This window comes from Cygnus olor, chromosome 16 (assembly GCF_009769625.2).
Source record: "Cygnus olor isolate bCygOlo1 chromosome 16, bCygOlo1.pri.v2, whole genome shotgun sequence".
Classification (NCBI taxonomy): Eukaryota; Metazoa; Chordata; class Aves; order Anseriformes; family Anatidae; genus Cygnus; species Cygnus olor.
In genome coordinates, this window is record NC_049184.1 from 5,477,366 (window position 1) to 5,499,469 (window position 22,104).

Genomic DNA, 22,104 nt, shown 5'->3' on the forward strand with positions numbered 1-22,104 from the left:
GAGATGAAAATCAAACTGATATCTCTGGACAGCTGTAATTTTGGCTGCTGCAATAATAGCAAGGCGCCTGATAGGCAGCAAGACTAGATTTGATTTACTACAGTTCCCAGCCCTGTCCCTTCCTCCTCTTTGTCCTGAGAATAGACGAGGTGAAGCCTTTCCTCGGGGGCTGCCCGTGAAACACCCTGGGCAAGGAACATGGAGGGTATTGCCTTGCAGCTGTGCGAAGCGGGTTGCAGCAGCCGCAAGCAGGCAGCTTGCAATTCCCAGGCTAACAGTGACACCTCCTGTTTGCACAGAATTCAGCTCGAAGCCCAGCATGGCAATGCGAGAGTCCAGGTATCAGCTAGGAGCACGTGGGGTCCTTCGCCACGTAAACCTCTTCGTGTGCACCCAGGAAAATGAAGCCCTTTCGTAGCCACAGGTGCAGCCCTGCAGGGTCAGGGCTGTCCCTGTGCATGGCGAGACCCAGCCTGCTCCGGGGGGTGCTGGGCAGAGGGGAGCCACAGGAGCCGGGCATGAGCACAAGTGCTGAATGCAGACTGCTGTAAAAAGAGCAGTCCTTGAGTTGTAATTAAGTATAGCTAGATAAAAGCTTTCCTTTAATAGCATTAAAGCTTTTATTTGGATGTAAAATGTATTTAAATACTGTTTTGTCCCCCAGGAGCAACCAGCTTATGCTCAAGAGGATCAGCCTGATAAATACATTTATTTCCATTGAATTCTGTGTGTGACAGTCCCCTCCCCAACACAGAGAGGTCACCAGAGACCAGCTGAAGTTGAGGAGCTGGTTCCCTTGCTCCAGGCGTGCTGGGAGATTTATCCCCCACCTCTCTTTGTAAGACTCAGGAGATTCCCTTACGCACCTCCCTGACTCCCCATTTGTTCATTCAGGTGTTCAAGATGTCATTGAAGGTGCAGACAAGCAACATCACGAACAAAAATGACCCCAAGTCCATCAACTCCAGAGTCTTCATTGGCAATCTCAACACAGCCGTGGTCAAGAAGTCGGATGTGGAGACCATTTTCTCCAAGTACGGACGAGTGGTGGGCTGCTCTGTTCACAAGGGCTATGCCTTCGTACAGTACTCCAACGAGAGGCACGCACGTGCCGCGGTCCTGGGAGAGAACGGGCGCGTGCTTGCTGGCCAGACACTGGGTAAGTCGTTCCTTCAGATTCTGTAGGCTTCCAGACGCAACAACGACGGGCTGATCCCTGAACGATGGTCGAGGGATGGCCGGTCCAAGGCCAAGCTGGGACATTGAGCTGCAGGTCAGGCTCAGGTCCGGTGCTGGTCAGGGGGTCAGACACAACCCCCAGTGACCCAGCAGGCACAGGCGGAGCTGTGACAGAGCTGGAGACCAGCAACAAAGCTGTCCTACAGCACAGCTCAACGGGAACTTGATGAAGGTTCCTGGGCCCCGCAGGGGTGGCAGTCACTGTGAGGCTGGTCATGGCCACTGGGCACATTGGCACCCACAGGGCTGTGACTGCAGCACTGCCTGGGCTTAGAAGAGGCAGTGGGGGATCCAGATAAAAGCCCAGCCCTGAAGACACTGGTGTGGAACCCTTAATTTCAGGGTGCCTGGACTGAAATGACAGCAGCACAGCACCTGTATGGGTTCCCCTAGCATGAAAAGAGACTTCATCTCCCCTTCTTTCACCATTCTAAAGCCAGGTGTCTCGTTGTGTCCCATTACCTGGGCATCCTCTGTGGTCAGCAGTGACAGGCACCTCTGGGTTTGAGCCTGGGACACCTGGCTCAGGTTGGGATGGAGGTACAACCTTAGCCTTAGCCTGTCAAGAGAGGCAGTAGTCTTGCTTGGACTATCACAGACTAGCTTTAGCCAGCTGATGTTAAATGAGGTAACTCTCCCCCCACCAGATATGTGACAGTCTCTCCTCTGTGCTGCTGTGTGATAAGAAATAACAAACAAAACCACCCCAACTGCTCCCAGCTGCATCATTATTTTGCAGATTGCTCTGAAGGGTCACATGCTGAGAAGCCCTTGTCACCAGCTCTAAGCTGAGAATTGGAACTGAAGACAGTATTTCTAATGAAAATTTGTTATTTCCAGGCCTGCTACAGGCAGTGGTCACTGGACAATCAGGAAAACGATTTGCAGCCCATTCCCACTCTGCTTCCAGCACAGCAGTCAGAAAGAAGTTACGTGCTCAGTCTGGTCTTTAAGCCAGTGTGCTGCTTCCATCCGTGGTTTATTCAAATACCAGAAACTTTTCTTCACTTCTCTTCCCGTCAGCACAAAGCCGGGCTGAGGTGAGGGGCAGTGTGCCAGCTGTTCCAGCCCAGACGTTGCCCACGTGCACAGGGCTGGTCGACATGAGAGCAAGGCGCCAGGGAGCCAAGGAGCCCGTAGTGGCACTCCGGTCAGACACCAGTGGGACAGCGGGGAGGCAGACAGCACGTGGCCACTGTGCTGAAGAGAGAGATGACTCTGAAAGTGTACCTTGCTAGGAACCTCTTACTGTCCTCTCAGTGCTGGTTCCAGAGGCCTGGCGTGCTGCAAAAGGTCTGTGCTGTGCCTGCTGGAGCAGGGGCACATTCGTCTCCCCTTCACCTGCCTTCTCTTCGTGAACGTGTCCTGCCACAGAGGAGCTCAGCATGCTTTCCTATGATATCCATGGCCCGGTATAAACCTGGGTATGCTCCCCTTTCTGTAGAACCCAGCAGAGAGGAAGAGGTGAATATGCCATACAATGTGGTTCGAAAATATATTTACACAAAAAAAGGCACAAAAAGAGGCAGTCACGGCCACATAGGCCATGCTGATGTGGAGAGGAAGGATGGGATCAGACAGGCAGGGGGCACAATAGGCACATTGCTGAAGAGGCTGCCCCTGCCTCTTTTCGTGGTAGGACTGCCCTCCCCAGCCCACCTGCTTCCTGCCCTGGCAGGCGCTAGCATCTTCAAGCCAGAACCTGTGGATACAACCGGAACTGTCAAGCTTCAAAAGGAGGGTTCTGAATGTGCGTCTCGGGCTGTGACACTTGGTCCTCCAAGCTCCTCAACCATGGTTGTTGAAACCGATGTCCCTTTCCAGGTCCATCCAGTGCAGGCACAAACCATTGCAGCTGCATCCTGCGTGGCAGGAGGTTGTGGGGAGTCACCACACACACAGTCAGGACAGTGCCCGGTGCAGGGGCAAAGCACCCCCAGCGGGGGTACTGGGGCAGCGGCGTGCTAGTGCCTCCTGTCCCCACTGCCAGCAGGTCCCTCAGCAGGACAGCATCCCCACCCAAAGCCAGAGCCACTCCTGCACACCAGGCCCCAGCTGTGGTGTCCCAGTTCAGGTGGCACTACGTGGCACAGTTTGCGTAATCCAAGGAGCACGTATTCCACCCAGATTCCCCTTAGGGCTCTTGCAACCCCTTCAAATAGACTGTAGAAAAGCCGGGACTTGCAGAGCCCCTCAGGTGGAGGACTGCGGCTGTCAGTGGCTCCTGCTCCCTCCAGGAGCACAGCTGGCTGCGCTGCTGCAGGAATTGCACGGTGGCATGGGGTCCAGCCCTCTGTCTGCCCCCGAGCACCAGCGGCGATTTGCTCCCTGCCATCTCTGATGCCATGGCAGAACAAATGAGCAAGGCAGCAGCTCATTTTTCTAGCTGTCTGCTCCAACATAAGGTCAGCTCTCAAGCTAGGTGGTCTAGTAGTATTTATTCCATCTTTTCTTTTTGATTCTTCTTTCTTTATCAGCGGATAGGCAAACTGTCAGGCTTCCATTTTAACTGATCAGCAAGATGCATCATGAAATGGAGGTGTTTGGAAACCACGTCTGTAGCCCATCCTGGGTCACGGACTGCTTTGCCAGGCAGTTCCTGGCTACCTCTGTGGACAGCCCAGCCACTGCAGGAGGCCATCACCATTTCAGTGGGGGAGCTCTGCACTGGAATCTGGATCCACACCAGTAAGCTCACCCCAACATCTCCGCTTTAGATGTGGGCAGAGATGCCTGGTTATGAGCAGGGGGGACGTATACTGCCATGGGCTGAGCAGATGGATACAGCGATGCTGAGGAGGGAGCCAGAATGGCAATGGGTTGCAAAATCTGTCCAGGCTGGTATGCATGCTGAGCTCTTGTCTCTCCTTGTTCACTGTCAAGGGAATCCCGGGGGATCTTACTGCTCATCACCACTACAGGTTGAAAGTACAAATTTCCTGCTCTGACTGCACGCCCTGATGAAGGCTCTGTAGTGCTATTTCTAGCAGCGCGTACCAACAAATTGAGCTAATTGTCGTCATTATACACCATTGGGCTTCCGTTGTGTCTCCCTTGAAGGTTGTTGATCAGCGTGGTGCTGTCATTAGCTCTCTGTTTTGCAAGAAAAGTGACTGGCAGCTGGCAAGATGCACCCTGACAGCAGAAAGGGTTCACAGCAGGGGAACTGGAGCTGAACAGGGATGTGTTCTGGGATGCACCAAAGAAGAGTTTATTCCTCTCTTCCTTTATAGCATTGCCAAAAGCATTGCATTGCTCCAACAGGCCCACACTGGCAGCAGCTGCCCTCAGAGCTATCCTGTTTCCATGCATGTCCTTGTTCAGGCTCAACACTTTTCTGGATGAAGGATGAAGGGTGAAAGGCCGCAAAGAAAATGAGCACTTACTTCTGGTCACTTTGCCAGCTGTTTATTTTGATGGTGAGCAGCTCAGCTGGGCCCCATTGTTTCCCCATGAAGTCCCATGCTCACTTCATGCAGCGTGAAAAGGGCAGTGATTGGTAGGACTAGGATGTAAGCCTGTTGAGTTTCACAGCATATCCTGCAAGTCCTGAAGAGGTGAGAACTTAAATCCCCCAGCTGGCAATCCCAGCTCCACAAACCCTGAGCCCCACGTGTACATCTTCAAGTCCACCTGCACCTCAGAGGCTGCAGCCTGTGCAGCTGGCTCAGCACACAGACCTGCACCAGTGCTCAGTGCTATGGGGCAGCCCATGCCCAGCCCCATGCAAACGGTACTTTTGGGCTACCTGAGGACATCCAGCCTCATGTGCTTGGATCTGCCGTGCCCAGAGGCACTCATACAGAGGCTGACCTGTGGTCACCCTCAGCACCGGATTGCCAGGCTCTTTGCAGGTTCTATGAAATTGGCTCTATCTGTTTATTCTCACGTCAAAAGCACATTTGACAGTGAAGCCGAGGAGAGGAATTTCCTCTGCAGATTAGAGCAGCTCATTCTCACCTTCCCTCATTGAAGATGTGCCCGCGAGATCAACTGGGGTGACTGCAGGCATGCACCTGCACTCTGTGCACCTTTTAATGCATCCCAGTCCAAAGCGATGCCTGGGTGGCTTGTGCTTAACATTCATTTTTATTCTAGAAGGAGCAAGGGGTAAATCATAACTACCAGTTAGCAGCATGCAGCAGTTTTCTGTAGTCTGTGCCTTATCACAACAGCACTGAGTTCTCCTGGGAAGCCTGCCCTGAATTTGTGTACACAGGTTAGATCGTGTCCGGGGGCTTGATTTTGAAAATAAGTGCTTAGAAGTTTTATAAAAGAAAAGGGAGAGACTTGCTAAGTGCAGGAATGTGTGCCCAGCAGGGACCAGCTAAAGGCAGACAGGAGTGCAGTGGGTCTGTCTGACCTTGCCTTGATCCGCGGTCGGGCACGGCTCCCGGTGGGCACAGCCGTGTAATGCTGCAGCTTTGTTCATTGCAGATATCAACATGGCCGGGGAACCCAAACCCAACAGACCTAAAGGGCTGAAGAGAGCAGCCTCCGCGTTATACAGGTAGGTCTCCGCTGTGCCACCTCCCTGCAGCGAGGTCTCTGGGCAGGTATTTCCTTCTGGCCAGGGCTGATTTTCCTGAACTGCCCCCTGGGCCATTTGTGCACATTCAGATTTTCTCCTCCCGTGGCCTTTTCTGAGCCTGGCCTTTGCAACACCCCTCAGGGCTAGGCTGAAGGGAAAAGCCAGCAGGAAGCCACATGGCAGACCCAAGGTTGGCCGAGACCTGTGGTGTTGTGAGACTGCACCTGGGCATGGCCTGGCCCATGGGCAGTGCTGGGCCTGGAGCACACTGGAGGAGCGCAGGCAGTAGTGGCTCTTACCAGGTGTTGGGGACAACAGGGGTAATTTAGGGAAAGATGCTGGAGAAAAGGGCAAGAGAAGAATAACATAGAAAGGGAGACAAGAAAGGAAGAAGGTGGGAAGGCATTGGAGCAACAAGTGGAGGTGGACCAAGGAGGTGGCCGGGAGAGGCCCTGAGGGAACCTGTGCTGGCAGCAGCAGTGAAGAGGGCAGAGAACAAGGGACAGAAGGGACAATGGTACATGACATAGATCTGTGGGAGATGTAGGGTGTCACAGATGTCAGAGAGAGCCTTCAGTGCCACTGTTGCCAACTCTAGAGACTTCATCATAATTCTCACAATAATTGAAGATTTTCATTGAAGCCTCACAGCCTGGAGTCATGCAAGTGTGGGAGAAATTCATTATGTTCTTGCTCCTGAGGTTACAGAAAGGAAAACTTAAAAAGGTATTTTGAGAGCGCCTCACAGGTTTGAGAACCAAAAAACAAATAACAAGATCCCAAAATGTGTTTTATTTCTAAATTCTCATGATCTTTGTACCAGTTTCATGGTATTGAGACTGGGGCGCTGAGTCAGGATTTAGAATGTGTGATGTTGGGAACAAAATTAGTATCAGTGCTATAGGTGGGTGTTACAACAAAAGAAAATCATGAGAGAACTGTGGCTTTTTCTATAAAAAGAAAAGAAGCGAGAGGGATAAAAAGAAATGAAAAAACTGTGATCCAGACTCAGTCCAACACCAGTGTGCTAGTACATGGCAAACCTTAGTAGTAGCAATGTGCTTCTGATACAGGCAAACCCACCAGAGCTTCCGAAAACCCTCCCGTGACACCCCCAAGGCACCTGCTGAGTCCTTCCCTGGGCCTTGCAGCTGAGTTCTTTGCAGCTTTCACCAGGCAAACATTTCCTGCCATCCTGGACCAGCACTTCCTTCCCCACTTTGCCACCCACCTGGGCTCATAGGACTTCTTGACTGGCCAGACCCAGCTGAGAGGATCACATCTGCCCCCTGCATCCCGTGGTCCAGCAGCCCCAGCAAACCCAGCTTCTCTTTTTGCTAGGCTCCCAGGGTGACCGGGGCCACACCAGGCAGACTGTGGGTATCCCATGTGGCTGGCATTGGCTCAGCTGTTTTCTGTCTCCCCAGCTACAACGAGGAAAGAAATGCTGGGAGAGGGAGCAACATCACCCATTTCCCACAGGTTCCCCTTGGACAGATGGCATGGGGCACCTGGGCTGCCAGTCCAAGAGCTTCCACCTGCAAAAACACCCTGAGACAAAAGACCCCAGAAAACTGTGCCGAAATCCCGAGCTCTTCGAGCTGGGTCTCGCGTGCTTCACGCTGGCTGCAAATCACTCAGGAGGCTTATTGTGGATGTCACCCAGCTTGGCCTTTAGCCACAGTTTGGCCCTCTGGATTTACAGGGGGAAAATGTGCATCCGTGCATCAACCACAATGACGTATGGAAATGGGCATGACACAAATCCTTCTATTTATTTGCACATGCATGACTTGCGTGGTGCTGGTAGCCATACTGCAAATCAGTTCATTCCATACATCATGTGATAAAGAGCATTTCTTGTCAGCATTTACTTCTCATCCATTCCTTGACTACTAATCCTCTCCTGTTGAAATGACCAGTATTTCAGACTTCCAGGCTGCCACACAGATGAAGAGAGAGAAGTTTGCTTCCTCCCACAAATAAGGATATGCTAAAATATGGGCCAGAGAACTACACTGCTCTGAGCTTCAGCGATATTTCATCCCAGATTGGTGACAGATTTAAACTTTGCCATCTGGACTAGCAAAACTTACGATATCTCATGGAAAGCCAGGAATCCAGGTTTGCAGTGAGCTGTGGTTATAGCTTCTCCTAACAGTCATAATTTTTTCTAAATGTTAGACATCAAAAATCACAGCGCTATCATTTATAGAAGTGTTGTGTTAAACACCTAAGATTAGTTTTTCAATGGTTGCATTTTATTTTGCCTAACTCTAACTCTGCATGAGAGAATCAAGTACTACAGAAGGCAAGGCAAGGGTTATCTCATTTTGGACACAGAGGAAGCAAAAAATGGTGGCAGTATTATTTGATCCATCAGCCCCAGGATAATATTTGGGTGTTTAATGGAAATCCCTTGGGATGTAGCCTCCCATCTACCTCTAGCAGGTAAAACATACCCCAGGTTCACACCATCATGAGTTTTCTAAGATGTCTCTACAAAACCTAGACCTTCAGTCAGTGTAAAGCCTTGCTGCCATCACTGCTCTGCCTAGATCCCTTCAGGGCCACACTCCCTCAGCCTGTGCCTTTGCCCAAGCATCTCCTTGCACACAGAAAGTCCCCTCCATGACCCCGACCTGTGCCCCGGCCACCGCTGCTCAACGCGTACGTGCCTGGAAATGCTGCAAACGAGTTAGCGAGGCTGGCTGCAAAACGAGCTTGTCTTTTGACCATGTCCCCCAGGTATTCACATGCTGTGTCTCAAAACCATTTGCCTTCTGGCAGGACATTTTTCACCTGCCCAGCACACATCCAGACAGGGTTTCCTGGGGCATTCTGGGCCTCAGCCAGGTCGGTGCCAGTGCCCCTGCCATGCTGTGTTTTGGCTGCTCCTTGCTGGGGGCTGTGCAGAGAAGATGGCTCTGCACTGGGACCAGCTGCGGGGCGCTGGGGTGGGCAGTGCTGCGATTCTCCGTGGGTCCCTGCTCGTCCCAGTGGTGTTGGTGCCCATGTTGCTCTGTAGCCGAAGGACAGCCAGCTTTGGGACAACTTAAGCAAGTCTTGCAAGGGGCACCAAGTGCCCAGCAGCTCGATGGACACAAACCTCCGCAGACACCTTCACAGCCCGTGGATGCAAGTGAACAATGACCTCGCAGCCCAGCTGGCATCTGCGTCCTTTGCTGTACCCACTGCAGTCAAAAAGCTGGTGTCGAACCACCTGCAACCAACTGACCCACTCCTCCCATGTCTCAGCTGTGGTGCTCGGATCAGTGACAGCCCTGCAAGCCCTGGTGCCAAACCCACGCATAGGGCTGAGAAGCAACCCCAGAGCAGAGCAGGAGGTGAGCAATCGCACCGTCGGGTCCAGCACTGGTGAAGAGGACTGGTGCATGCTGTCCCAGCGCCTCTGCAGACCCAGCATCTTGGAATTGCCGTGTTCCCTTCCAGCATTTCTCTCCCAGCTTCCTGCTACTTCAGCTAGTTGCAGGAGAAAAGAATCTCACACCAAATGTGCAGGATTTTAAAAGCTCACTATTTAATTATGGCTAGATATTCCAAGTAGCGTTTCAGCAGATATTGTTTCTACTACTGCAGTAATTAAGACTGTGCAATCGTTAATAGGAGGATCTGAGCTGAGCACAACATGTCAATTGTGATTATCAGTGCAGGGCTGTCAGCTAGGTAATTAAAAGCACAGCCACTCAGCTTTACATTTACTGTTCAGGTACATGCTCAGAAATGGCACTACAAATGTAATGTAAATGCAGCACCTAAAAACAATTGCCCTTCAATTAGAAATGTGTGGATTTTGAACCTTGTGATTCATTTATAAATGTTGTTTAATTGCTATAGGAAAACAATGCAGAAGAAATGCATCACGAGCTGGAAGCATCATGCTACTTGACATGGCCTTATAGGCTTCTGCTGCCTCTCTCTCTGATTGTCCCTGCTCTAGTTGTAAAGGGCACGATGTCACCAGCTGACTGAAAAATGGGAGAAATTATTCCTGTACACAAAGGAGGCCCTGCCAGTTCACTGAATAATGATCCATCCGTTTCAGGAAGGTGTTTTCAGGAAGGTGTATCTTACGTGCCGGGAAATTATCAGCACACAGGTTCCAGGTAAACCACCGAAGCTAGGCACTCACTTTTTACTCATATTCTTCTGTATTCCTGTTGTAAGACCTGACTTTTGCTCTGCACCTGACTTCCAAGGATGCTGGTAAAGGCACCCAGCCACTGCCTCCCTCCTTCCACAGCCTCCTGCAGGACTGGCTTTGTCTGTTAAGCTGTGACCTGACTCATGTTATAGCAGCGTCCCACAGTCACAGACTTCAGAAAAATCCCTGACTTAAGCCCGCTGCCTTCTTCTTTGAGGGCTGTGTCATGCTTTGCAGGTGTTGAAAGAGGCTGGGGTCAGAGTTTTTGCCATCCCACGCTGCCCTGAGTCTAAGGCGGACTCATCTCACATATGTTCAGCCTTCTACACTGTAGAGGCTTTCATGCGGTCTGGTTGCCTGGGCTCCCTTTGTGCTTGCTGGGTAATAAAGTCTTTCTTCAGTGCAGTTCACCTGGCATCATGGCAGATGTCTGCCTCTGGCTGGGATAAGCCATGACCTGGAACTACCTCTTGCTCTCTGGCTTGGATTTATGTGATTACCTTCCCAGCATCTGAAGCTCAGCGAGATGAATCCCTCTGGTTTGGGGGAAGTCAGAAGTCCAGGAGTTGCCGGCCATGTGCTGAGCCCATGGTGTCCACACCCCAACTGATGGGGCCTGGAGGAAAAGCCGGCTCGGGCTGAGTCCCAGAAGCATGACAGCAATGAGGGTGTTTCAGAGGTGTGCCAAATTCCACCTAAACTTTGTGTCGCTCATCAGGAAATGATCTAAAGCTGCCTCATGGTCTCAAGTGAGCTTCTCAGCGAGAGGTGGTCTTGCTGCTTCCCACTCAGAGTCTGTGAGCTTTACGGAGAGGTTACCACTGTCTTCTGCTGCCTGTGGATACAGAGAACATTGGTGGCATTGTTAGAGCTAACCAGAACATTTCACCAGAGCCCGTCAGGTTTGACAAATATTACAGAATTGTATCAATTTCATTCTAGTTGCACCTAAAGAAAGAAAAAGAAGAGTGAGAGCCTGACATTGTAGAAGCACCCGTGTTCAGTTTTCCTTTCAAATGACATCCTATTTTGATTTGATTCTGTGTTTATTGGATTCAAACAGAATTGGAGTCAAACATACTTGGTGATTAAAATAGATTGAAGTTCTGAGGGGAGCTGCTGTGCTATAGCATTTTCTATATTTCCAAGTTTCATCCTGGGGCTGAATGAAAATCAAGTTATCAGTCTTGAAATGCCACATGAAAATACATTTCCTCTGTCCATATGAACACGCTGGTTAGATTCCAGCAAGAGTTGGCGTGGTAGGAATTGCCTTTCCCTTTCAGCTGAGGAAAGCATACCAGGGAATAAATGCAGATCACACAGCGTTTGGGTGGAAGGCTGCTGGGACAGCTGTTTCTGCTCTTTGAGGCCAGCAGGTACCATGTCCACAAGTCAGGTCAGAAGGGGAGGGTGCCGAGGCTGAAAATACACTGAAATTCATCTATGCTGAGGCTTTCAGCAAAATGGCTTTTTTTTTTTTTTTTTGGTGATGAAATTGAATTTGGAAGGTTTTTGGAGATAACAGCTCTGTAGTCACACCTTCCCTGTCCCACAGTGCTCAGCAGCAGGAACTCGCACCCAGCACCCCAGCCCAGGCGCAGAGCTGGCCATGGACGGTCAGTGGGTCAGCATCTGCTCGGAGACAAGGTTCAGCACAAAACCACTTCCAGCTGCCAAAAGAGGCAGTAGGTGCAAATGCTGCCTCATCTGTAACATGCACCAAGTCTCCTTGGCCCCCAAGGGAGCCCAGCTGTCCTCAGCCAGCCAGAGGTGTGCTTCGGGTCCCCAGAGGCAGGGGCTGTCCCTGCACGTGGCTTCAGGTGACCAGGGAACTCAGGGGCATCCAAGGAACAGGGAAAGTCCCATGCTGGAAACCAGCCGGGTTGCTGAAACCAAAATATTGGGTGGGAAGCCCAGTGCCAGTGTAGGCAGGACAGACATCCTGGGTCAACATGAGCCACACTTCCTGCCAGCCAGCCATCCTTTTTGTCACTTCTTGCCTAAGATGCAGGGCACCAACTTTACCCCCCAGGCTACATCTTGAGTGCTCATCCTTCCCTCTTCCCATCACTGTGTTCTTCTTCCCATTAGTGTTGTTTATTTATAAGCCACTAAATGGTTTCATGACACAGGACAGAGCTTTTGCTTTCAGGGGCTGTGATAGCCATTCTCTTTGTTCGGAGCAGAGCAGAGGGAACGTCATCATAACTTCCTCAAAGCAGCAGCAATTTGGGCAGCAGCACACGAGGGAACCAGACGCTGTGCCCAGCTGGGGGTACCTGCTCTGTTCAGCAGCATTGCTCTTCCCCAGCGTGCCTCTGCTGCAAGCATGCTGGGGCATCAGCCAGCACAAGAGCACTCTGAAAAGCTGTGATTGCCCTCTGCAATCACCTGTTTTCTCTTGCCTTGTGAAAAAAAATCAGATGCAGCAAGGGAGAAAACACATTACTGGGCCTCCAGGGAGTGTCAGAGGTGAAAAATGTATTGGTCTGACCTTGGGTTAAAATGCAGCTCAAGCCTAAGAAAACAGGACGTGGGCAGGGTCTTGCTGGGAGGAGGGAGATTTAAACATCCTTGATAGCAAAAATGTTAAATTAATAAATACCCCCTTCTTCCTGACTTCTCCCTCAACAATTACATACGGTATGGAAAAATCTCACCCCGGTAGAGCAGATAAAGCTACGTCCTCCTGGCACGGGTGCAGTCCCACCACACAAAATGGAAGGATATCAGCAATGCCCTGAGAACAAGTTAAACCAATGTATTACAGTGCATTACTGGCTTCCACAATTACTGGCCTCCACAATTACCAGCGCAATCCATCAGCCATTCTTTGAAGTTCTCCACAAGGTGGCCTGGAGATGGAGAGCTGGCCCCCAGGAGCTCCCCAGACTCAGCCATCACTTCGGACATCCCTCAGGGAGTTGGTGGACATTTGTCCCCAGCCCCAGTTTGTAGCTTTTAATCCATCTGCACTTTTTGTTTCTCCTCCAGATAGCCAGGTTCATGCCAACATCACACCTCCAGTGTGTTCAGCCCCCAGATCTTTCTCCAGGCTCAGACCGGCCCCGTAGCCAGTCAGGACCATGGAGGTGGGGTGGATGTGGTGGTGCGTTATCAGCGTTAATTGACATGTGCCATCCTGACTCTGTTTCTGCAGCGGCTACGACTTCGACTATGACTATTACAGAGACGACTTCTACGACAGGTGAGCTGGGGAGGCGGCAGTCAAAGGGGTTTTTCTGTGGGGCAGGCGGTGCAGAGAGGCCACAGCTCCAGCCATGGGGCACGAGGCGGGGTGGGCACAGGCCGTAGCAGTGGCATCCGACATTCGGGCTTTGCAGGGCCTGGGCTGGGGGTGCTTCAGCTCCTGCTTCACCCTCTGCATACCCCCCACAGGCTCTTCGAGTACCGGGGCCGAGTGTCTCCAGTGCCCAGGGTGGTCCCGGTGAAGCGGCCGCGGGTCACTATCCCCCTTGTCCGGCGCGTCAAGGCAACGCTCCCCGTCAAGCTCTTCTCCCGATCAGCTGCCATTGCCAACAGCTCGGCCAAGCTGAAGCGTGAGTATGTGCGTGCAGCACGGGGACTGGCCGTGCCACCCAGCACTGTCCCCAGCCTCCAGCCAGGTACCTGCAGGGCTGGGTGCTCCCAGGAAAAAAAACTTAAAAACCCCAAAACATCTGCAGCAAAAGCCCAGTGAGGGCTTTTCAGAAGCCTGTGGACTGCAAATGGGGCAGGGGAAGGTACAAGGGATCATCCTTCAATAAGCGTACGGTCACCACCGGTGCTGTAATGGGAGAATGGGAGTGACGAGCTGTCGAGGGGCTGTGGTGCAGGAGAGCTCATTGCTGGTCTCAGCAAAGTTTCTGCCCCCCTTTCAGCAAAGCCCATGCCAGCTGACACCTCTCTGTCCTTCTTTCCTTCCAAGTGAAGTGCAGCGAGCTGCAAACGATCAAAACCGAGCTGACGCAGATCAAGTCCAACATCGATGCTCTGCTGGGCCGGCTGGAGCAGATTGCTGAGGAACAGAAACTGTCCACAGGTCAGTTGGGTGTGTACAGGTCCCTGAGGGCTGGCCTGAGGCAAAGACCCCACCAGAGCTGGTCTTCAGACCCGTCACAACTTGTAACATCCTCTGGGCACCAGCACTGAAGCATCTCCCCCACGATCCAGGTGGGGGGGGGGCTCAGACACAGTACAGGAGGTTTCTGTAGCCCCAGCCCAGATAAGGGAACTTTGCTAACAAACATGAAGATAAAAGTCCCTGCCCTGAGGAGTTTACAATTCTGCTCAATGGTAAGTTCTCGGCTCCAAGCTCTCAGTTGTGTCTTGGAGAGGGAGGGTGCTGCTTTCTAAGGGTACTTCATTCTTCTCTTGTCATCGAAATTCAAAGCTGAAGCAATTGACTTCAGTGAACACACCAATCTGTTTCTCTCAGGAGAAAACATCACAGAAATACTAGGTGGTGTTGAAGCATCACTGCGAAAAAAATGGTCAAGATTCGGAAAACATCTTTGCTGACAGTTATATGGGCTGCCAAAATCACATGCCAAAATTCCCCAAATTATGGAATTGGGTTTAAAATTGTGAGATTTTTTTTTTTCTTTTGTAGTACAGTTTTTATTTTTTTAATTTGCTTTCTTGTTTGGGTCACTTCTGCCTCCCACACACACTCCAGTTGGCCTGCTCTGCCCACTCCTGGTTTTCTTTCTAGCGGCTCCTTCAAAAGCACCAAAGCTTCGCACTGTGAAATAAACCCTAGATCCATTATTTACATACCGACTCAATTCTGGGGCCTCTGGGTGAGTCTGATCAGGCTGCAGCCACCGCCTCCCCCAGCCCCTGATCCTGCTCGCTTGGCTCTTGCTCTCACAGAGGTACGGAAGAAGGCAGATGGCAGCAAAAGTGAAGTCTCGCAGGAAGACACAGCGTCAGAGGCAGAGGTCAACACGGAGGAGCCGCTGAACGGGGATGAGGGAGAGGAAGAGGGGCTCGCACGAGATGAGTGTGAAGATGAACTGGTAAGAGCAGTTGGGTGCTATGTTCCTCCAGCCAGGGGAGTTCAGTAATGGACCACAGTTTTACTGTAGTGTATTAAACCCCCAGGAAAATAGTTTTTCCTTCCTAAAAGGAAATTGTTGTATTTAATCCCATGATTGTTCACAGCTTGTTCTTCCTAACTGTTAAGCTGCTTGCAAAAGCTTTGACCTAGCAAATGGTGGAGAAACACAGTTGGCTCCTGAAATTCAGACTGTATTTATCCTTGATTTCACAACATTTAATTAATGGTTAAAATAAGTTGCTTTGCTCCAGAGGAAGTGGATCTCGAATGAATTGAAACATATGCCAAAGACAGGCCATGTTGTATTAACCACACTTTCCTAACAACGGGCATTTGCAAGGGCCTTTTGTCTGGATGGGCACCAAATTGCACAGGTGTAGTAGCACAAGTCTCAGCAAGCCGCTGTGCATGAAGCTGTACATCCGTGGCAAGGGCAGCACTTTTCTCTGAGCGTGGCTAGCCTGATTGTATCCATGTCAGCCCCATTGCCTTTTGTTCTGCCCTGAACAGGGACTGAAGAACCCAGTGAGCAGGTTTTATGGGCTGCTTCCAGATGCCACAGCACTGGTGGCAGCAGAAGTGAGGATGGAGCTCACCATCCCTTGTTCCATCCTCACCCCATCACCGCTGGGCTGACCACACAGCACTTCACACCTGCAGCACTCTGCCTATGGCCAAAGATCTCAAAACTCTTGCCAGCTGATTGCAGTCTTCCACTTCACCCCACCATAGTTATGATGGATGCAGGATCTGAAGGGCATATTTCAAGTGTTTCAGTTTGTGGGACCTCACAGCTGAAGTCCATGACCCCTGCTAAATCTGAAAAGAGTTGGTTAAGGGGAGAAATAACAGACCACTGTAAAGAAGAAAGGCAAAAGCCAGCCTCCATCTCTGTGTCAATTAAGATAAGGAAGGCCAGGTTTAAATTACGTCAAGGGAAACAGATGGTAGAAATTAGGGGAAAGCTTACTGATGCTAATGATGATAAAGCAGCTCACAGACTGTCAACAGAAAACATGGACCTTGCCATTAGTGGGATGAGAAGGCAGAATGGACAGACATCCACTGGGTGTGATTTAAGCATCACAGAATGGCTTGGTCTGGAAGGGGTCTTAACGACCATCCAGTTCCCCGTGCCCTCCCACCTTGTCCTATCACTATATGTCCTTGTAAGTAGTCCCTCTCCATCTCCTCCTCCAAGAAGAGCTGATCCTCATTAGGGATAGATGAAAATCACTATTTCAGGTCCCTACCACTTCTGATTTTCTGTAATTCTCTGGTTTTAAAGTGACATTGAGTTTGGAAATATTTTACTGCTATCATCAGGTTCAGATGTGCTCAGCATGGGGCAGGTTAATCGATGGAGCTCATCTGCAGGGGTGTTTTCTTAAAACACTGCAAGGCAAACCACAGAAGCTGTCCTTTAAATCTTGCTCCTGACCTTAGAGCACTGAGTAGCTTTGAAGTCATTCAGTTGCCTAGGGAGTGGCTCCTTCCTCCCACGTCTCTTGGGCTTACAGACATCAGCATAACCTTCACTTTCTGCTGTCCATGGACACTGTACCCACAACGGTCCCTAAAAATATCTATCCTTACTCTGCAGGGCGTTAGGAAAGACCTAGCAAGGCAGGACCAACCAAGCCTCATCAGTAACACTGAGGTCAAGTATGTACAGATGCTTTACCGTGGTGGTAGTCCCAGCTGGGTGAGCGGCTTTGTAGAGCCCAAGGAAATCAGGCACATGATATCCATTGAAGGTGATGAGAGCTGGACAGGTGCTTCTTTTCAGCCCTACTTCCAGGGTAAAGTTGGCTGCCTGGTTTTGTGCACAAATCTCTGCTTGGCCTTGGTGAAGGCTCCAGCATGGGCTGGGGAAACGACCTCCAAAACCTACACTCCAGCCCCGAGCAAGGAGGAGAAAGGGGGCCTCTCCCAAAACAAGTTTGTGCCCTTTCCAGAGAGGCTGGGCAGCAAAGGAGCTCTGAAGCTGCTGCTGTGCCCAAAGTTTACAGACTTGTAAAATAATTTAGGTTGGAAGGGCCCTGTGGAGGTCTCTTCCCTCACCATGCACCCCAGGATGTGGTAGGGTCTCTTTGGTAGGGTCTCTTTGCCCCAGGGACATTCTGCTGACTCCTGCCCAACTTGTTTGCCAGCATCTGAAGTCTTTTCTTTTTTTGCAAAGCTGCTTTCTTGCCAGCCATCCCCTATGTGTCCTGCTCCACAGCATCATTCCTATTGCATTCCCACAGACTCTAGCACTAGGCTCAGGGGGTCTGGGAGGCCAGGAGACAGACCTGACCAGGGAAAACTGGGGGGGAAAATAAGCCTTGAGTACCTTGGCCTTTTCCATCTGCTTGGTCAACAGGTCTCTGTGTCCCCTGCCCCACTGAGCAGTGTGCTTACGTTTTTGTTATCCTTCCTTTTCCTGCTGGTGTACCTACGGAAGCTCTTTCTCTTGCCCTTCGTATCCCTCACTAGTTCCAACTTCTGCCTACCTTTGGCTTTCCTAACACCACCACTGCACACTGGAATTTTGGCTTTATCTTCCTCCTTGGTGGCCCAGCCCTGCTTTCACCTTCTGGGTTCTGCTTTTTGTGTAGGAAAAAGCTCGTTTTGGAGTTTGCTGCTCATCCTCCTGCCATGGCTGCCCCACTCTCTGCACAGCAGAATGGGCTGTTCCTGTGCTCCAAGGTGTGCTGGAAGGTGGCCCCGCTGCCCTGGGCTCTGTGGGCTTCCAGAGCAGTCTCCTGTGGGATTCTGCCAAGCAGATCTCTAAACATCCCCAGATCTGTTCTCTTAAGTCCAAGGATTTGATTCTGCTATTTCTCTCGGTCACTTCTCTCAGGATACTCTTTCCACCATCACATCATTGTCCAGCTCTTCCTTGTTCATTGGTAAGAAGGTCAAGAAGCACATCTCATTGACCCTAGTCAGCTTGTCAATCAGCTGTGTCAAGAAACCTTTCTTGGTGTTTCCAGAAGTCTCCCGGCTTGCTTGCCCCCAGCCCTGTTGACTTTCCAGAAGATACCAGGTTGGATGAAGTCCCACAGGAGTACAAAGGCCTCCAACCAGGAGGCTTCCCCCAGACATCCGCAGCAGGTTTCCTATAAGGTGGTCTGTAGTAGATGCCTGCCACGATGTCGCCCACGTTGTTCTGCCCCCTGCCCTTCAACCACGTGCTCTCAGCTGACTCATCCCCGTTCCAATGCACGTCCCCATGCACCTGAGCCCTTCCTTTGCCCAGAGCAAACACCACCTCACCTGGTTTTCCTGACGAGCCTGTTCCCAGGGCACTATACCTGCTTTGTAATTGCAGCTCTGCAGACAGAGGAGCCTTTGTTCTGCTGCCAGAAGTCACAAGCCTCCACACTTGCCCATCTTGAGAGTCTCCATCCCCAGCTCCTGTGAGCAGTTTCCAGCTGTCCCTTCTGCATGCCTTGCAGTCCTCAGGCTTTTGCCCGTGCAGGATCTCTGCAAAGACCCTGCTGAGCTCCCCAGTAGCACACACCTATTTCCCTTCCCCAGTGCCCTGCTGCTAACTGGGTTGGGACTGGTCTCCCTCGCCTTTCCTTCTGGATCATCTGGTATTACCTGCAAACATCTGGCTCCATTTCCATCTGTTCATCATAAAGTGGCACCTGTGTAGGAAATTAAATATTACTGCTGAACACCTTATTTTAATGATACGTATTGCAGAATGGCTCCAGGAGGGCAACTTTCATGTGCCTTATTTTCAAACCCACTCTTGTATGGGGAGCAGTTCAGCATGGTGTGCTGTCACTGTGACCTTGGGAGTGGTGAATATTATGAGTATTATTCTGGATGATGAGCTGTGCTGCAAACTGGAACCGGTTTCTCTGTTCACCAGCAGAATCACTGCGCTGTGCATGATTTGCCACTGCAGACCAACTCCCCCTGAGCATCCTGGGCAGTTCCAGTAACCACAGGAACTGTGCTCCCAGTGTGGGTCCTTCCCAGGTCCCAAGTAAACTTCTCACAGTGCTAAAACAAGGAAGAGCTGTGAAAACACACATAATAAGGCCTACTTTATACAGATGCTGTGGCTACTTGCTAAGTATGGGGCTTCTCATTTAACCCGGCCACGTGAAAACTAGGGATCCAGTCTAAGCGTTCACCTAGCAATGATGAGTGCTTACCATTTAGCACTCAAGCCCCAGGCTTAAGACCTTCCCTGGGGACATGCAGCCTGCCCAGTGGAGGTGCTGGCTCTGTAGCAGCACAGATCAGACACCTGACTTTACACCACCAAGGGAAGGTGGGCTCGACTTCATCCCGGTCCCTTTGAGGTTCAGCCAGACGTCAAAATCAAAGGAGAAATCACACACCCCAGGTCTGTTCTGCAGAGGCTTGCTAGCATAAGGATCAGAGGAAATTTCTGGTTTTGCCTGGAATTGTCTTTTCCAATCGCTCCCCACAGTCTCCACGTTGGCGTGTTCTGCAGCTCCTCCACCATGGAGCAGTCTGACCCTGCCGCAGCGTGCAAGCTGTCCTGCCCGTGATGGACCGGGCTGGTCCCTGCTTGTGACACAGCACGATGTCTCGGGCAGGGCAGTGGGGGCACGTGGTGATTTCCTGTTTCTGTTTCCCTTCTCCCTGCAGGAGAACAGCCATTACACAGATGTGGAGGATGCCAGACTACAGTAACCAGGTACAGCTCACACACTGTTTTTTAGAGACTGATCCTGAGCAAAAGTTTTCATCCCATGCAAGATGTTGGGATCTTTTGCTGCTTCAGAAGATGCTCTTTCGCACTGATCCTCTGTGCTTTCTAGCACTGAGCCTGGCTGCTCAGCCGGGTCACTGATCAGCCCCTCACTCCCTTTCCTACGTCACACACTACCTCTCTGAGGTTCAAGGAAAATGATGTACCTTTTTTTCATCACTGCCTCTTGTCTCTCCTTGCAGCCCATTCAGAACAGCAGTGAGCAATGGTGTGAGGAAAGCACGAGACTAAACCCTGTCCTGGCACACTGAGCAAGACAAGCTAAATTGAAGTGCTGCTGTCATCTCTACCTGGCATTCGAAAGGAGAAACATGACCCGACATCTTCCATCCATCTGTAAAGCAAAGGCGACTAAAACTCATCATCCCAGTGAATCCCCACGACCCTCTGCGATGGATTCAGAGCTCTGCAGCCAGCCCAGGCAGCAGCCAAACCCTGTGCAATCCATACCCACCACTGACTGGGTAATGGGAGAGCGGTTGTGTCACCCCACGAGTCAGAGATGCTACAGGGCTTTTTCTAGGAGCGGAGGGAGAACTAAGCCCAACCCCATAAGAACTTTTTCTCATGCTAGGTGAGAGACAGAGCATTTGCTAACTGGGGAAAGTACTGTCTCAGTTTGGACAATTTGTGTTCTCACGCTCGAGGTCATGTTGAGGAAAAGGGTGTGGGTTGAGCTCTGCTCCTGGAGTGGCCACCTCCTGTTGTGGCTCTTGTCCCACGCGCCACCGCGGATACCCAATCACTTCCAGGTGGAGAGGAGCCGGTGCCTGTGCATGTGCTGTGCTGCTCCAAGAGGGGAAGGTGAGAGGAGCCTGCGGGACAGCAAGCGATCCCAGGCAGGAGGAACAAAGCCTGCATTGTCTTCAGCAGTTTGGCCTCCTTGTTCTCCACTGGAAAACCACCATGGGAAGGCTGAGCAAGTCCCTGAGGAACGAGAAGATGCAAGCTTGTGTCAAACAGGCGGATAAGACCCTTTTGGACCCGCCACTCCCTGGAAGGGCTCTGACCCACCTGCTTCCCCAGCCAGAGGAGCTAACCCCTTCCCCTGGGTGTTCGCACCCCCTGCCCCAGCTCCCCTGGGTCTCCACGCCTGCTGGAGGGCCAGGAGGCAGCATGCTGGCTCCTGCTCCTGGCAGCGAGGTCTGTCACCAGTCTGGCAGGGCTGCAGCACGCCTGGGCGCAGTGATCCCGGTGACTGCCCCGAGCACAGCGCCTGTGGGTGTGCATGCATCCCCCTCTGCTGCCCAAATTCAGCCTGCTTCTGACCCATGCCAAGTCCTGCGAGCACAAGGCTGCGACAGCCTTTTCACACCACAACACCCAAGAGGTCTCTCGGCCTTTCTCGTCTTGTTCCTTCCTCTTCCGCGGGCTTACGCAATTTTTCTGAGTTCAGAGGTATATGGGACTGAGACTCACACAGCACTTTATTCAGAGCAATTGTGTCCTGCCCATCTCCCCTGTGTCTGCCCAAAACACCCCTACCAAAACACACACACACACATACACATTGGCGCTTTGAGTCCAGAACAGTGCCCGCACCTTCTCCTTAGCCAAACTCTCCCACAAACCATGTGGCCCCCTGATTGTACAGGGTGCTCTGAAAGGGGACTCCTGCTTTCTGCTCCAGCACTCAAAGCCAGACTTCCTGTACAGCATCTCTCTTTGAAGGGTGGAGGGGAAAACAGGTCGTGGGGGCAACGCTTCCCTGCCCAGAGGACCATCCTGGAGCAAGCATGGCTCTTGAAGCACAATGTTTTATTTGCATTTCTTAGTTTTGAATAAGTCATGAAGGAATTAAGGGATAACCGTGCTTTCCCCTACCTTTTTCTGGTTCCTGTACAATTTATCCATTGTGTTGTACTGAGCCGTCGTAGAGCTGTTTTCTAGGCTTTGAGAGATGAGCTGTGGTTTTTGCTATGAACTGACTGTGATGCTGATGTCTGGGAGAAAGGTGACCTTGTACATATGATCCTGTATAATAAAAGAAAGAAGTCTAATTTGCTTTTGCTGTCTTCTCTGTCATACGCATACACGCTTTTTTTCCTGTTTCAGACAAGCAAGCCTTCTTTCCCTGTCTGAGCTTCAGCTCTGCCTGCAGGACTGCCTTTCCCTTGCACAAGGGGCATTGAGTGAAGCAGCTGGCTCGTAGTGGCTCTTCCTCTGGGTGCCTGGGAACTCTTTCAGTGCAGGAAGAGACAAATGCAGGACAAATCCAGAACTTTAATCACATTAGCTGTTTGCACTAGTCCAGCTAATAACAGGCTTGAAAAACATGATTGATGTTCCAGTTTGCACAAGCCAGCAGTAGGAATAAATGCCCCTAAAGCACAGTGACCTCTGGCCGTCTCCCCAGCCAC

At 51.2% G+C, this 22,104-nt stretch overlaps 1 protein-coding gene across 5 annotated transcripts in view; it reads left to right on the forward strand.

Moving 5' to 3' along the window:
* RALY (RALY heterogeneous nuclear ribonucleoprotein) overlaps window positions 1-21,747 on the forward strand; it is a 120,623-nt gene extending 98,876 nt beyond the window's left edge. For 4 of the 5 annotated variants that reach the window (XM_040575373.1, XM_040575377.1, XM_040575375.1 and 1 more), the window contains 8 exons: window positions 895-1,159; window positions 5,677-5,749; window positions 13,099-13,146; window positions 13,338-13,498; window positions 13,867-13,980; window positions 14,814-14,959; window positions 19,621-19,669; window positions 19,927-21,738. In XM_040575373.1, the coding sequence (XP_040431307.1) occupies window positions 904-1,159; window positions 5,677-5,749; window positions 13,099-13,146; window positions 13,338-13,498; window positions 13,867-13,980; window positions 14,814-14,959; window positions 19,621-19,665 (843 nt within the window). In that variant the 5' untranslated portion in view covers window positions 895-903 and the 3' untranslated portion in view covers window positions 19,666-19,669; window positions 19,927-21,738. Of the gene's footprint in view, window positions 1-894; window positions 1,160-5,676; window positions 5,750-13,098; window positions 13,147-13,337; window positions 13,499-13,866; window positions 13,981-14,813; window positions 14,960-19,620; window positions 19,670-19,926 lie in introns of all 5 variants that reach the window. The other variant, XM_040575374.1, reaches the window with a different exon arrangement.
* Window positions 21,748-22,104: the final 357 nt, after the last annotated feature.